Source organism: Budorcas taxicolor, unplaced genomic scaffold (assembly GCF_023091745.1).
Source record: "Budorcas taxicolor isolate Tak-1 unplaced genomic scaffold, Takin1.1 scaffold153, whole genome shotgun sequence".
In the NCBI taxonomy this organism is placed as follows: domain Eukaryota; kingdom Metazoa; phylum Chordata; class Mammalia; order Artiodactyla; family Bovidae; genus Budorcas; species Budorcas taxicolor.
The window spans coordinates 100,048-114,609 of record NW_026291620.1 but is presented as its reverse complement, the minus strand read 5'-3'; the positions used below and the strand labels follow the sequence as shown (position 1 = coordinate 114,609).

Genomic DNA, 14,562 nt, shown 5'->3' with positions numbered 1-14,562 from the left:
AAATCCCACGGACAGAGAAGCCCAGAGGGCTACAGTCCATGAGGCCACAAAAGAGTCAAACACAACTTATAGACTATACAACAACAACGACAGAGGTGATCATACAAAGTGAAGTCAGAAAGAGAAAGACAGATACACTACTTATAAGTGGAAGCTCAAATGGTACAAGTGAATATTTACAAGACAGAAATAGTCATAGACATGGAAAACAAACTTACTAAAGCAGGAAAGGGGGATGGATGATAAATTAGGAATTTGGGATTAACAGATACACAAATTGTCACCTCTATACATTTATAGAGTTGCCGCCCTTTATCACCTTTGTTCACTTGAAATGATTTCAAACCACCCTTACTCTCCTCAAACCACAGGCCTTCCACTTTCTCTCCCTCTATCAGCAGATTCTCTTTTCTTCTAATTCACCAAGAAAACAGAAGGCATCCAAAGGTACTCTCCTTACGTCTTGTTATCTTCTGCCCAGCCGAAGTAGGCATCTATCTTCTCCGCTCCCACTTTACTGTCTGCAGCCAATCCACCCACCTAGGCTTTGGTCCCATTCCCATTGGCTAGCTTTCTTTACTGGATTCTTCCTATTGGTTTTTAAACACGCTGCACTTCTGTTAATAACCAATCTGCTATGCTTAAGATCTCCTGGGTAGAGCCTCCAGCTTTGGAGACCTAAGAAAATCACTTTCCTAGGGAGAAAAGTAATATAAAGGAAAACAGAACTGGCTTTAGACAGAGCCACTGGCATCTTAATAACAGTAACCAGGGTCTAAGACCCAGTGTGGGGTACACTGTTTACATTAGCTCGCTCATTCATTTCCTCCAAAAGGCAGACAAGGCAGATACTAATTGTTATTATTAGTATAACTTATTAAACATCAGGAACCCAAAGCTCTGAGAAGTCAGGCTTATTGTGAGAGGAAAAACCTGCCCAATAGATGATGATTTATTTCAAGTGGGATGCAGGACTTGATTTCATTCCAGTGCGATTCTGGCCCCGCCCCTGGGGGGGGACCCAGTCTCGCCCCGCCCCCGACACGCCCCTTTGCTCACGCCCGGGTCCCACAGCCTCGGCTGAGAGCTGCGGCCTGCAGTGCCGGCCGTGGCCGCCGGGGGGCAGCCGCACGGCTCTGGCCCGACCGCTCTGGGCCGCGCTCCTCGCTCGCCCTCGGACTCCGCTCCGGCTGCGAGCGGCCGCCCTCCTCGCGCCCACCGCTGACCCATCGGGCTCTCCGCGCCGGACCAGCTCCTCGGCTCCCGGGGCAGGACCGAGGCCGCAAGCAGCGCCGCGGGGTGTGGGGCAGACCCAGGAGATGAAATGACAACGTCAACCCTCCAGGTACCTCGGCGCGGCCCAGCCCGGCTTACGGAGGCCGAAGGAGGCGCGGCGGGGCCTGCGGCCGGGCGGGCGGCCTCCTCCTAGCCGCGGCCTCGCGCCCCGGCCCGGTCGCTCTGTGCCCGTTTCTCTTTTCTCGCGCTCTGAACCATGGGTCGCTTCGCGTTTAGAATGCCTGGCCCGCTAGACCGGGCCGAGCCCCGAGGTCGCTGTGTGTAGCTGGCGACCCGGGGCTGCCTTGGGGATCAGCCTCACCCGGGCCTCACAAGAGACGTCCGGCAAGCTCGGGCCCGCGGTCGGGCTGCTGGATCTCCCTTCTCCTCCTGCCTCCCTTCGAACAGGCCCCCGTTCCTTCCCCGGTCTCCAATTTCCTCTTCTCGGCCTAAGACCCTTCATTCATTCTTTGGATCGCGTCGGGTGGTGCTGGGGTGGCGCCACCTGGATGCATGACTGACCCGTCCTCCAGGTGCTGCCGGCCCTAGCTGGGCAGGAAAACAGGAGCGCGCTCTTGTCTCAGGCCTGAGTTTGAATCTCGGTTCTGCCCCTCACTAGCATGTGACCTTGGGCTCGTTAGCTGATCTTGGAGTCTCGGGTTCCCTGTCAGTGAAATGGGGTGATGCCCTGTAGGGTTGTTGTGATAGTGGCTCTAGATCGAGTGATTCAGGTGAGGCATTCTTAACACAATGTCAGCAACATATTAAGTGCTCATTAAGTGGTGACAGGTACAGTGCTTCGGGGAGTTGGGCAAGAGGTCGAGGAAGAAGAGGCATTTGGGTCGGTAGTCAAAGAATGGGGGGATGGCAGATACCAGCAGGGATAGTTACTCCAGGTGGAGAGAAAGAGGGGAACAGAGGCATGGAATACAGTGGGTACTAGGCCAGGAATTTGCTGGTGTCCAGAGCCAAACCTTACCAGCTACCAGTGGAAGCTGTTATCACAGGGGTGGACCAACATGGCTTGCAGATCTCACCTTCCTAGGGCTTATGAGCTAAGAATGCCTTTTCCTTTTTTTTTTTTTAAAGGAAAGCTTTATTAAGATATAACTCACATGCCATACAATTCACTCATTTAAAGTGTACAGTTCAATGCTTTTAGTATATTTAGAGGCTTCCCTGATAGCTCAGTTGGTAAAGAATCTCCCTGCAATTCAGGAGACCCCAGTTCGATTCCTGGGTTGGGAAGATCCGCTGGAGAAGGGATAGGCTACCCACTCCAGTATCCTTGGGCTTCCCTTGTGGCTCAGCTGGTAAAGAATCCACCCACAATGCGGGAGACCTGGGTTTGATCTCTGGGTTGGGAAGATCCCCTGGAGAAGGGAAAGACTACCCACTCCAGTATTCTGGCCTGGAGAATTCCATGGAATGGACTGTATAGTCCATGGCGTCACAAAGAATTGGACATGACTGAGTGACTTTCCCAGAGTTGTGCAGTCATCGCCACAATCACTTTTAGAACACTTTCATCACTCCAGAAAGAAACGCTGCCTCCTTGAGCAGTCACACTTCTCCAGCCCCCAACTGTCTATTTCTCCCAACCCTAGGCAACCACTAATCCATTCTCTGTCCCTAAGCATTTGTCTATTCTGGACATTTCATATAAATGGAAGTATGTATCATAATATGTGATCTTGTGTGATGGGTTCTTTCATTTCTGAAAAAAAAAATTATTTCATTTTATTTTTTGGCTGTCCTGGGTCTTCATTGCTGTGTGGATTTTTCTCTAGTTGCAGAGAGCAGGTGCTGCTCTCTGGGCACAGGCTTCTCATCGTGGTGGTTTCTGTTGCTGCAAAGCACAGGCTCTTGGGTGCAAGGGCTTCAGCGGCTGTGGCTCCCAGGCTCTAGAGCACTGGCTCAGTAGTTGTGGTGCCCATCGCATGTGAGATCTTTCCGGATCAGGGGTCAAACCCCATGTCTCCTGCACTGGCAGGCGGGTTCCTTAACCACTGAGCCAGCAGGGAAGCCCCGGTTTTTACATTTTTAAGTGTCTGGGAAAAGGGATGTTTCGTGATATGTGACAGTCATGAAATTGAAATTCCAGTGTCTGTAAAGTTTTATCGGAACCCATCCCTGCTCATTTCGTTTACGTATTGTCTCTGGTTGCCTTGGGGCTACAAAGGCAGAGTTGAGTGGCTGCAACAGAGATTATAGGGCAGGAGAGTCTAAAATATCCACATTCTGGTCCTTTATGGAAAGTTTACCATCTGTTAGCATGTCTTTGTTACCCTTTTCTTTCATCCTTAGCCACACCTGTTACTAGAGATTGCACAGAGCTGACAGTTTTGTCGCCTTTCCCTCCTGTTAAGCAAAACTGTTTTGACTCTAAATTGCAACTCGCACCCCTTGTATGTGAAAAACTATGTATGGTTGCCGGAAGCGGTGAGTGTGCTCTGAGGTGCACTGAGGATCTCGGGGGGCAGGGGTGGGCCCGCTTTGCTGCCTGAGAAGCAGAGCATTCCTATAGTATCTCTCTGAACCCCCCTTTCAAAAAAGACCCAAGCAAAGTGTGTAGAGTGGAAAAGGCCAAGGACCTGGAGGTGTGTTCTGGAGATGAGAAGCCGCCGGTGACAGGAACACCCCGTTTCATGTCTGTCTGAAGAGAGGCGTCGCGGAGGACAGTAAACACATGAAGTTTGTGTTTAAGCTGATCATCCGGGAAGGTTCAGGGCTCCCAGCCATCATCTGTTTGTAAGGAGTATAGGGAGCGAGAAAACAGTAGCTTTTCCATATCTTTTCAAGCTGGTGAGATTGTGTGACATCAGCCTGGCCTGACCTGTCCCAATCTGTTAGTTCTGTAGAACTCTCTGTGTCTTTCTGAGACTTCGTATTTTCAGATGAGAAAGGGCTGCACAAAGGCCCTGGGCCCTGCCAAGAGCTAGTCAGGAGGCTTATTGTTCGCTGTGTGGCCAGTGGTCTCTGCCTGCCTGCTGTCTAGTGCTGTCTCAGTTTGAAGAGGATAATTCTGGTGGTGCTTCCCAGCTTGGTGAAGCCATGGTTTCTAAAACTGGATGTGTAGGTGTGGGGCAGCTGCCTGAGAGATCCAGCAGGCTTTCAGTTCGGTCCAGAGCACAGGCCTGTGGGATTTAGCAGGTTCACAAAGACACTCTTGCAGAGTTCTTAGGAGGGTCTGGAAGCTCACTCCCCACCACTGGCAGCACATAGATGCCTTTGAAGTACGCAGGCACTTTTCTTCCTCGAGGTATCCATGTATTGAGTCACGTGGCTAAGCATCCCTTCCCTAGGAATCAATTTTAAGGAAACTGTCTTTTCTTTTGAGCCTAGAGAAGTGAGTTGGGCTAATACAAAAAAGTAGAGATCCCTTTAAGATCCCTTTAAGTCCATATCATAAAACTGTCAGGTTGATGAAGGACTTTCCTAGCTGGCTGGGTCCTTTCTGGATCACAAGTTCAAGAGCAGTTTCTGGCCTCCATGCTGACCAGCGCAGCAATCAGTTGGTTTTGCTGTTTGCCCTGTTGCAGGCTCTCAGTCCAGCTCTATTTCTCTTTCCCCTGAAATTGCGAAATAGAAAGTGAACTCTCCTTTTGAGCCCTAACCTGAGATACTTGATCAGGCTTCCTTCCGCATGACTGAGAAGGCAGTTGCTTTTAACTGTATGAGTGTATTGTGGAGTGGGACAGCTGTCTTTTAAAGCTTCCTTTCAAGGCCTTTGTAGTTGATGTTGGACAAGTAGGCCAACATAAAGGTCTGCAGCTGATGGATTCCCGGGCCTGGCAATATCTCTTATCAATGTACTCCTGCTACCCAGAACCCAGGGGCTTTCTGGATGTCGTGGGAAGCACTGGGTTGTGTGTTTTGCCTTTCCAGAAAGCCATTGATCTGGTGACAAAAGCCACAGAAGAGGATAAAGCCAAGAATTACGAGGAGGCGCTCCGGCTCTACCAGCATGCCGTGGAGTACTTCCTGCACGCTATCAAATGTGAGTCCCCCACAGGGCCCTCCCTAGCCTCAGAGCCCCGGTGAGAGGAGGGCGGGCACACGGAGCTCACAGGGCACCCCCCCCCCCCCGCGGTGCCCCTTCTGCAGATGAAGCACACAGTGACAAAGCCAAGGAGAGCATTCGAGCCAAGTGCATGCAGTACCTGGACCGGGCGGAGAAGCTGAAGGATTACTTACGAAACAAAGAGAAGCATGGCAAGAAGCCAGTCAAGGAGAATCAAAGCGAGAGTAAGGGGTGAGTACGGAGGAGTGGAGGACCCTCGGGGGCCGGCACCCCTGCGAGCAGGGTCCGTTTCCTGCGTCGCTGTCATCTTGGTGCTGTCCTTTGGGGAATTCTACTTGTAATAGAGATGATGCCTGCAGCTGCCTTCACCGAGCCCTTTTTTTTGTTTTTTTTCACTTTTTTTTTTTTTCCCCACCAAGCCCTTTACAGGAAACATACATCCGTTGTCTCACTAGATCTGTATGGAAAAGCTGTGGGCAGGGTAGGGGGTCAGCCCTGGACTCTGCAGCCAGACTGTCAGGATCCAGCCTGGCTCTGCCACTTCCTAGTCGTGTGACCCTGTACAAGCGCCATGACCCTGCTGGGCCTGCAGGTTCCTCATCTGTAGGAGGAGGAAGGTAGTGGGACTTCCCTCCCAGTGTTGCCCTAAGGAACAAATGAGATAATGCAGGAAAAGCCCGGAGAAGAGAGCTTGGAGCACAGTAAGGATCAAATAAGTGCCAGCTGTGTTATCAGAGGTTCTCATCTTCACGTGATGGACAGCGGCAGGCTCAGAGAGGTTCAGGGATGGCTGTGGTCATAGAGCTGTTACTTGATGGAGTCTGGACCCAGACCTGGGGCCTCTGTTTTGGACTCTACAGCCAGCGTTCCCTCCACAGCCTGTCACCTCGCACCTGTGGTTTGAGCACAAAGGCCAATGATGTCCTGGAGGTGAAGGGAGGGTGCGCAGCCCAGAGCTGATGGAGTAGGATAGAGAAGGGTGACGTGTCAGCTCTGCCCCCGACCCCCGAGGGGGGAGCTCTGCTCCTGGGTTGAGAGGACCCGCCCAGGGGCCTGGAAGGGTTCTGAGGATGACATGTGACTTGTGTCCAGATCAGGCTCAGCCCTGGAGACACAGCCACATCCTGTCCTGCTGGGAGTCCCTGTGAAAGGCCAGGGGCAGCTCCCAGCGCTTGCCCGGCTGCTCTTGAAGTCCAGCCAGAGCACAGGGCCCCCACCGGCCTTCTTGAGAGCGCACACATCTGTTCTCTGCCCTTCATGAAGAAGCGAGAGTTGGTGAGGAGAGTGTTTCCTGGAGGATCCAGAGGGGATTGCTGACGACGTGTAGCCCCGACATCCTTGGGGTGCCTTGTCTGCGGACCTCTCAACCACTGTCAAGAAAGGAATGTGTCTGTTTAGTACCAGGCTGGCCATCAGAGCCTGGCCTCGCTCTCTGAGCCTCCTTGCTCGCTGCCTCTCACTCCAGCCTGTTGTCTTCTGTCTCCTTTCCCAGCAGCGATAGTGACAGTGAAGGGGATAATCCAGAGAAAAAGAAATTGCAAGAGCAGCTGATGGGTAAGCAGCCTGAGGCCCGTGGTGGTGGGAAGGGGCGAGGGTGGTGGTGGTGGGTGGTGGTAGGTGGTGGTGGGTGGTGGTGGTGGGTGGTGGTGGGTGGTGGTGGTGGGTGGTGGTGGGTGGTGGCGGGTGGTGGTGGGTGGTGGCAGGGACCCCCAGATGGGTCAGGCTCCAGGTCGAAGGCTCTGTCTTGGTCCTGCAGGTGCCGTCGTGATGGAGAAGCCCAACATCCGGTGGAATGATGTGGCTGGGCTGGAGGGAGCCAAGGAGGCCCTCAAAGAAGCTGTCATTTTGCCAATTAAATTCCCGCACTTGTTCACAGGTAAGAGTTAAGCCACTTTAGGCCTCAGTGCACAAAAGTCAGGCTTCTGAGAGCTCCAGCTCAGGGCCCCCGTGATGCAGACATCCCGGGGGTAGGTGGCAACTCGGTTCCCTTCGCCCCTAGCAGGCGAGGTCCAGGGCCGGCTTACCGTGCTCACCTACTCCTTGGCTTCTTTCCATGTCAGAGACACTTTTGTGACTAGAACTTTGAATCGTTCCAGTGGTAGACAGGGTCAGGAACGAGCGCCAGCCAGCGTCACTTTGCCGGGTCCCAGGGGTCAGGAGCCAGGGCCAGGACCAAGCAAGCTCTTGGCAGGTGATTTAGTTGCCTTGACTCTTCTGCTCCTACAGCAAAGTCGTCTCGTAGAGCTTTTTATTCCCGGCCGTATTTACTGTGACTCCGGCCCCTCTGCTTTTTCTTCTCCCTTTCCCCAGCCAGGAAGAAGCTCACTCAAGTTCATTCTTTCTCATAGGCAAGCGTACCCCTTGGCGGGGGATACTGCTCTTTGGACCGCCCGGCACAGGGAAATCCTACCTGGCCAAAGCAGTGGCAACGGAGGCCAACAACTCCACCTTCTTCTCTGTGTCCTCCTCAGACTTGATGTCTAAGTGGCTGGGGGAGAGCGAGAAGTGAGTCCACCCAGGCTCCGCTCCCACGGCGGCTGCCGTGGCTGCTCACGGTCCGGCTTCCCTGCCCTTGGACTCGCCTCCCAGAGGCGCCGGGAGAGGGGTGTCGTTAGCTTGTCAGGTGGGACACTGTCCTGACAGAGCCAGCCGAGACTGGAAGGTCACTGGGAGCCATGAGTCCACATGAGGGGAAAGGAAAGGCACTCACAGTAACTGGGTTTCAGCTAAGTGTCCTCCGTTGGGGACTTTATACAGTTAACTTATTCCCTATACTGGCTCCCATTTTGCAGATGAGGAGACTGAGGCTGAGAGGAAGGGAAGGGACTTGTCCTTGTCCAGAGTTAATGAGCAGGGCTGCCAGGATTCAGGACTGATGCTGAGGCTTGCTCTTCCTCCCAGTGCAGGGCTGCCCAAGGACTTGTTACTACTGCTTTTTCTGTCGACTCAGCTTCTCCAAGGGAAGGGCGAGAGGAGGGTGGTGCCAGGGGCCTGGGCTGGGCCGGGATCCCACCTGTGTCTCCCCTCACAGGCTAGTCAAGAATCTGTTCGAGCTGGCCCGGCAGCACAAGCCCTCCATCATCTTCATCGACGAGGTGGATTCGCTCTGCGGATCCCGCAACGAGAATGAGAGTGAGGCTGCCCGCAGGATCAAAACGGAGTTCCTAGTCCAGATGCAGGGTGCGTGCCAGTCCCGGGCCCCCTCCCCACTCCCTGCCCCACCTGAAGCCAGCCCTGGGCTTTGGTATTTAGCTGCAGCTGAACCTGACTGCTCTTACGGTGGAGGGACTAGCAGAGAAGCAGTTCTTAACTCCCTCTCATTGCGGCCTTGGCCGGCCGCCTCTCTGCCCCTCCCGAGGTGGGCAGGGCTGTGGGGCTTGTACCCCAGTAAGCCTTGCCAGGGCCCTGATGGGGGTATCCGGGGACAGCTCCAGTTCAGGACACAGAGCCCCCAAGGTCCTTCACCCCGGGTCCTGACTGAGCCTGGCAGGTGCTGAGTTGGTGTCTGTTTCCCTTTGTCCACAGGGGTGGGGAACAACAATGATGGGACTCTGGTGCTAGGTGCCACAAACATCCCGTGGGTGTTGGACTCGGCCATTAGAAGGAGGTGAGTCTTCCCTGGAGGAGCCCAGGGCCGAGGTCTGTCTCCAGCCGTAGTCTGCCTGCAGCTGGCAGCGGGCATGTTAGCTGGATGCTGTTTCTCTGGCGGTTTCTCCGAGTCTGCAGAGCCCTTAGTGAGGCTGGCTTCTGGAGGGCCTCCGAGCCTCTCCGTTGAGACCATCCCACCTTCCGCTTTCAAGTCCTGCCGTGTGCTTGGCTCTCTAGGTTTGAAAAGCGAATTTATATCCCATTGCCGGAGGAGGCTGCCCGTGCCCAGATGTTCCGATTGCATCTGGGGAGCACTCCTCACAACCTCACAGAGGCTAACATCCACGAGCTGGCCCGGAAGACAGAAGGCTACTCGGGCGCAGACATCAGTGTCATTGTGCGGGACTCCCTCATGCAGCCTGTGAGGAAAGTGCAGTCAGCAACACACTTCAAAAAGGTGAGCGGGCCCACAGGGAGCCACTTAGAAAGTGTCACAGGAAAGGGGGTGTTGGCTCTCTGGCTGCTTGGGTGACAGCACGTCTTGGGAGCCGAGGTTAAGTGCCTTCAGGGGCGGGGCTGTACCTGCTCCACGACCCCCGCAATGCTGGCTTGAGGGCAACCACCTCAAATCGGGTGATGCCAGAGGACAGGGGGCCGTGACCACCACCCCCGCCACCTGTGCCAGCCCTGTGCTAATGCTTGTGGTGGGCCCTGCTGCGTGTCTGAAAGCGAGGGGCATAAAATGGCACACCATGCAGAGGAAGTGCATGCATGTGGTAGATGGCTGTCAGGGTCACTGCGGGCACTGCGGGCTCTGCTCTGCGTGTTGGGGAGACACCTGTGACCACAGCCGACGGAAACCCTTACCCGAGCCTCATTCCTAGTCGGGGAGACAGACAGCAAAGACTCCTTTCTTAAGGGTGATGGGGGAAACAGCCAGGGAGGGAGGTCTGATGTTCTGCGATTGGGAGGGGGTGTGGGTAGGTTGCACCCTTAATGGATGGGGCACCCTGGGTGAACTGAGTCAGGAATTGAAGGACATAAGCGTTGAGCCCTGGAGATACTTGGGGAAATGTTGTCAACGGAGCAGGCAGCCTTTGGTTGGAAAAACACTTGACGTCACCGCGTTCATGGTGAGATTTGATGGAGTTGATGAGTTAAGGAAGCTTTCTAGGCCTTTGGGTCACAGATTACGGTTCTGGAGAACAACAGCTGGAACAGCATGCTGATCGCAAACCTCTGAAATTGGATTTGGAGCCACCCAGACTCCCAGAGCCCGAGAGTTTGAAGGGGCCCATCAGTCAGATCAGACTGCTGACCTAGAAACCCAAGCCTTCGTCCACATCACGCTGTCACTTTCTTCTCAGGGCTCAGAAACCCGAGGTGTCCCCAGATGCCAAGGGGCAGCCCCTCCAGCCAGTCAGGCTCCTGTTTGGTTTCAGGTCTGTGGCCCTTCCCGCACCAACCCTAGCATTATGATCGATGACCTCCTGACCCCATGCTCTCCGGGGGACCCAGGGGCCATGGAGATGACTTGGATGGACGTCCCTGGTGACAAACTCCTAGAGCCTGTGGTTTGCATGGTAAGTGGCTGGCTGGGAGAGAGGACTACAGAGAGCCCAGGAACCTAGGGGTTTCGGTCCAAGCATAAAAGCTGCTCCTCCCCTTCCATGTTCTGTGCTGTGTGGCTCCTCCTAGGCAGAATGGTCTTTGGGGCTCTGGAGCTGGCGCTCCTTATACCAGACCCAGTGGGGACCCAGGATGGAGGCCGTAGTGTTAGAATTGTATCTTCTTCAACAGGAAGAGTAAAGGCCAGGTGAGGACTGCTTTTTTGGTCCCTTTGAGGTTGGCCTTCTTACCCAGAAGGAACCAGTAACTGTCTTTAACACTGTTGATTTGGTGTGGTTGCACAGGCAGCCACTCAGCTCACTGTTCCTGGCCTCTCCTTATCTCAGCCTTGCCAGTGGTCTTGCCTGTCCTGTGAGGCGGTGTCAGGCAAGATCACTGGGCCTGGTGTGGTGGGCGTGCACTTACAAAGAGCTGCTCACAGGAGTTGAGATAACAGGAACTTAAAATTCCCTCAACCGGAAGTAGGCCGTCTAGAAATGTCATGGGTTGCCCCAGGAGGCCTTCGGACAGAAGCCAGGCAGTGGGAGTTCTGCATCTGGGACTTGGGGGTGACCTCAGAGGCAGGGCTCTCCCACCCCTCTTCCCAGCCTGGACTGTGTGGGACTGAGACTCAGCTGGGCGTGGAGCCCAGCCCCCCTCACCTGCCTGCACCTCTCTTTGCAGTCGGACATGCTGCGGTCCTTGGCCACCACTCGGCCCACTGTGAATGCAGAAGACCTCCTGAAAGTGAAGAAGTTCTCAGAGGACTTTGGACAGGAGAGTTAAAAGCTTCTTCACTTGCCTGATGGTGAAGGTGGGAGGTTGATTGGGGTCAGTCCACGGTACTCCCCAGGTCAGTGGCCACACAGAGCTCCAGGGCTCGTCCCAAGGCCGCTGCAGCGAACCCCTGCTGACTGGCCGTCAGTGGGGGAGCAGGAAGGAAGGGCCTCCCCGCCGCGGAGTCGCAGAAGCACATACGGTACCTGGGGTGTACTGGCTCTTCCTGCTTCCTCCTCCTCCTCTTCTGGATGCTCACCATCTCCTTGTCCTGCCCCTTCCCATGGTGGTTTTTTAAGCCATTCTTTGTTCCCCTAAATTAATGCTGCTTGGATTTTTGACTTGTTTATAAATTTAAAACCTGCCCGAGGCATCGGGGAGTGGGAGCGGCCCCGGCCTTGGAGTTGGCGCAGCGGCCCTTCAGAATGGCTGCCCAGTGCCCCCCGCTGCCCCTCCCTTCCAGATCCAAGTATTGCTCCGAGTGAACAGAATGGCTGTTGCCCGGGGTCCCCAGTCCACTCTGCCTCTATGGGCCACGAGTAGAGCCAAGCCATTCGCTTCCTCCGGGCCCCGAGTCCTCCCTGCAGGAGGAGAGGACGGTTTTTGTGAGCACAAAGCTGTGTAGATCAGACCGAGGGAACGCAGTCAGGCCGGTGTCACTGCTGCCTCTTTTTAATCCCTCTGAAGGTGAGAACACTGAGGCCAGCCACTGCCCCGGGCCCCTGTCCTGGAAGCGGGCTAATAAACCCTTTCCATTTCTTGACCCACCTGAGAGTGCTCTCATCTTTGACTCCTGTCTGGGGGCTCCTTGAAGGCCACACTTGCTTCCCCTAGAAAGACCCTCTGGTCTCTGCTCTCTTCTCTTCAGTGGAGCTGCAAGTAAACAGGAATGTCACCAGTGGCTGCAGTTCCGGGCCTGTTCTGTCGCGTTCACGAGACCTTTCTTCCCCCAAGGCCTTGGAAGTGGTGGGTGTGTTTCAGGGACCTGGGCAGTTCCTGTTCAACCTCCAGAGGAGAGGCTGCAAGCTGAGAGGCCTGTAGTCTAGACACGGCCTGCAGTTGTGCTTTGGTTTGGTCTGCTGCTAACATTTAAAAGTCAAGAGCTGACAAAAATTGAGATCTCTGGCTTCTGAAGCAGACTAGGGAAACACTGGCCCTGCATCCAGGGTCTGCCTTCTTCGTCAGGGGACTGTGCCCCTCCGGCTCACCCTCCCCACCCGGACTGCCTCACTCCTTGGCATTTCCTGTCCAGCCCCGGTGGCCCCTTGAGTTTGTGATTCCTGGAAGTGAGGCAGCCGCGGCTCCAGAGCTGGTGGCAGGCCTGGGAGTCCTGTCTGAGGGGCGGCAGGAACAGCCTGGGATCCAGTTGCTCTAGCTCTCCTCCCCCTCCCAAACTTAGTGTCAGTATCTTCAACCAGAATGGCCCACGACTGATGAGGCGTGGTTTCCTCTTGATGATGTTAGCATTGCACTGTGGTGTCTCTTTGTCTGGGTAGAGGTGTCTGCTGAATTGAGCCAGCTTTTCCTCAGTTTTATGAAGGCTTCGGCACAGTGCTCCTCTCCAGGGCAGTGGGCCAGCCCTGCTCTTGTTACCTGGAGCGTCAGCAAGCCTGACCTCCAGATGGTGCTGTGCTGGGTCGGGGGAGCTGTGTCACTTGCTGGAGAGTTTCCACATCATGTTCCTGATTAGTTAGTTATGGACCCTCAGCCACCAGTTACCATTTGAAAATACCATTCAAAAACTAACTACTGGCCACCCCCTCCCTGTACTGTTTCATTTTAGTCAGTTGTGTTTCGTTACCTTTATTTAAAACGGAAGGCCCTTGCCTTTTTTTTTTTTTCTTCAACCTGCTTCCTTCTTGCTGCTGCTTGAACACATTGGCAAGTCATAGGGGTTAGCAGAAACTGGAGGGCTGCTGGGGCTCATCGCCACAGTTCTCATCACAGTTGCCCTGCCTTCCCACTTCTCTCTCTACCCTGAGTGACAGGGCAAACACTTGTCTTGTTCGCTGCTGAGGCTGGCAGTGGTGATGCTCAACATGGCTAGTAAGTGCAGAGGAACTTCCTTCCCTAAGCGCTTACTCTGCAATTCACTTCCTCCCTACCTGGGGATTCCATTCTTAACCCTCTGCCTACACTGACTTACACTGTGGAAGCTAACTTCTAAAACTTTCATTAGCTCAAGGCACTGAATCATGTGTATGGTTTTGCAGCTGATCTATCTGCCCAAGTTGGAAGAGAGTTTCTTCCTCGTAAAGGCAAGGATTTGTTATCTTTGGGTTGTACTGTCTTGGGTTAATGATCAAATCCATCCTTGTTTATTATAACCATAAATCTCATCTATTGTCAGCGACAGAATCTCAGGCTTTCCCCGAGGTCCACATTGAGCAGTCATTTTCTTTTGGGCCTTAAGTCAGAAAGTGTCCAGCAGATAACTACCAATCTGTATAACAAAGCCATGATTAAGGACTGTTAACCTCAGGGCCTGTAAGGAACCTTCAGAATGTTTTAATGCCATCCTGCAAGGGAAAGGAGGCTCACTGAATCCTAATTTTCCTCAGGAGCCATGTTGTCAGTATAAATGAGAGCTTACTACAGATTCCGAGAGGGCTGAGTCTGTCCTTAACCTCAGGGCAGCACTAGGCCCTGTTCCTCCCTGAAGTGTGATGGACACAAAGCCAGACTTGGCGGGCTTGCGTGGCCTCACACACCCCAGACTTGGCTGTTTAGAGAAGGCACTTGGGGAGAATGGGTCTTTGCTGGGTCGTTTGATTAACTACTGTTTAAGATACATTTTCTCTATAAACAGCTTACTGGACTTCTTACTATACCTGTATTTGGATTTTGGAGGACTTCAGTAAGAGTACCTGCATGGCAAAACTCAACATAAAAATGAGTTCCTTCACCTCTTGTCAAAGCTCTGACAGAATCTTAGAGCTAAAACCGTGGTCACCATGACGCTGGTTTATTTTTTCAGAATAAGTGTGGTGACGAGGAAGCAGATATTCTGCTTCCTATTTCTGCCCTGATGGTGACAGGAAAAGGCTCATTGCTCCTTCTCAACTACAGGCAGTCCCCACTTGTTGAAACCACTTTGCACTGCTTCACTTCTATGAAAGACCTACATTAGTACCTGTTTTCACTAATGGAAAGAAACTTGAAGAGGACTTTCACTTTTACAAAAAAAAGGCAAAAGCTAAAACACCATTCAGCTTCTGTTTTGCAGCAAGCTCTTACAGAAGCAGCGAGCACCCAGAGCAGCCAGAGTGGCACCCCCAAGCTCCTTCCCC

At 53.7% G+C, this 14,562-nt stretch overlaps 1 protein-coding gene across 3 annotated transcripts; it reads left to right on the top strand.

Annotated features, from left to right (window-relative positions):
- The first annotated feature begins 1,181 nt into the window (after positions 1 to 1,181).
- On the top strand, positions 1,182 to 12,121 carry LOC128071115 (vacuolar protein sorting-associated protein 4A). Of its 3 annotated transcripts, none has more exons than XM_052664081.1 (11): positions 1,182 to 1,345; positions 5,164 to 5,275; positions 5,383 to 5,530; positions 6,795 to 6,853; positions 7,056 to 7,175; positions 7,648 to 7,804; positions 8,331 to 8,479; positions 8,825 to 8,906; positions 9,125 to 9,344; positions 10,255 to 10,470; positions 11,180 to 12,121. In XM_052664081.1, exons 1-11 carry the CDS (start codon positions 1,325 to 1,327, stop codon positions 11,279 to 11,281), a joined length of 1,386 nt encoding a protein of 461 aa, XP_052520041.1. In that variant the 5' UTR covers positions 1,182 to 1,324; the 3' UTR covers positions 11,282 to 12,121. The 3 variants fall into 3 exon arrangements, with proteins under 3 accessions (XP_052520041.1, XP_052520040.1, XP_052520042.1); XM_052664080.1 differs by having other exon boundaries at positions 6,792 to 6,853; positions 11,180 to 12,117; XM_052664082.1 differs by having other exon boundaries at positions 6,792 to 6,853; positions 10,330 to 10,470; positions 11,180 to 12,101.
- The last annotated feature ends 2,441 nt before the right edge of the window (positions 12,122 to 14,562 follow it).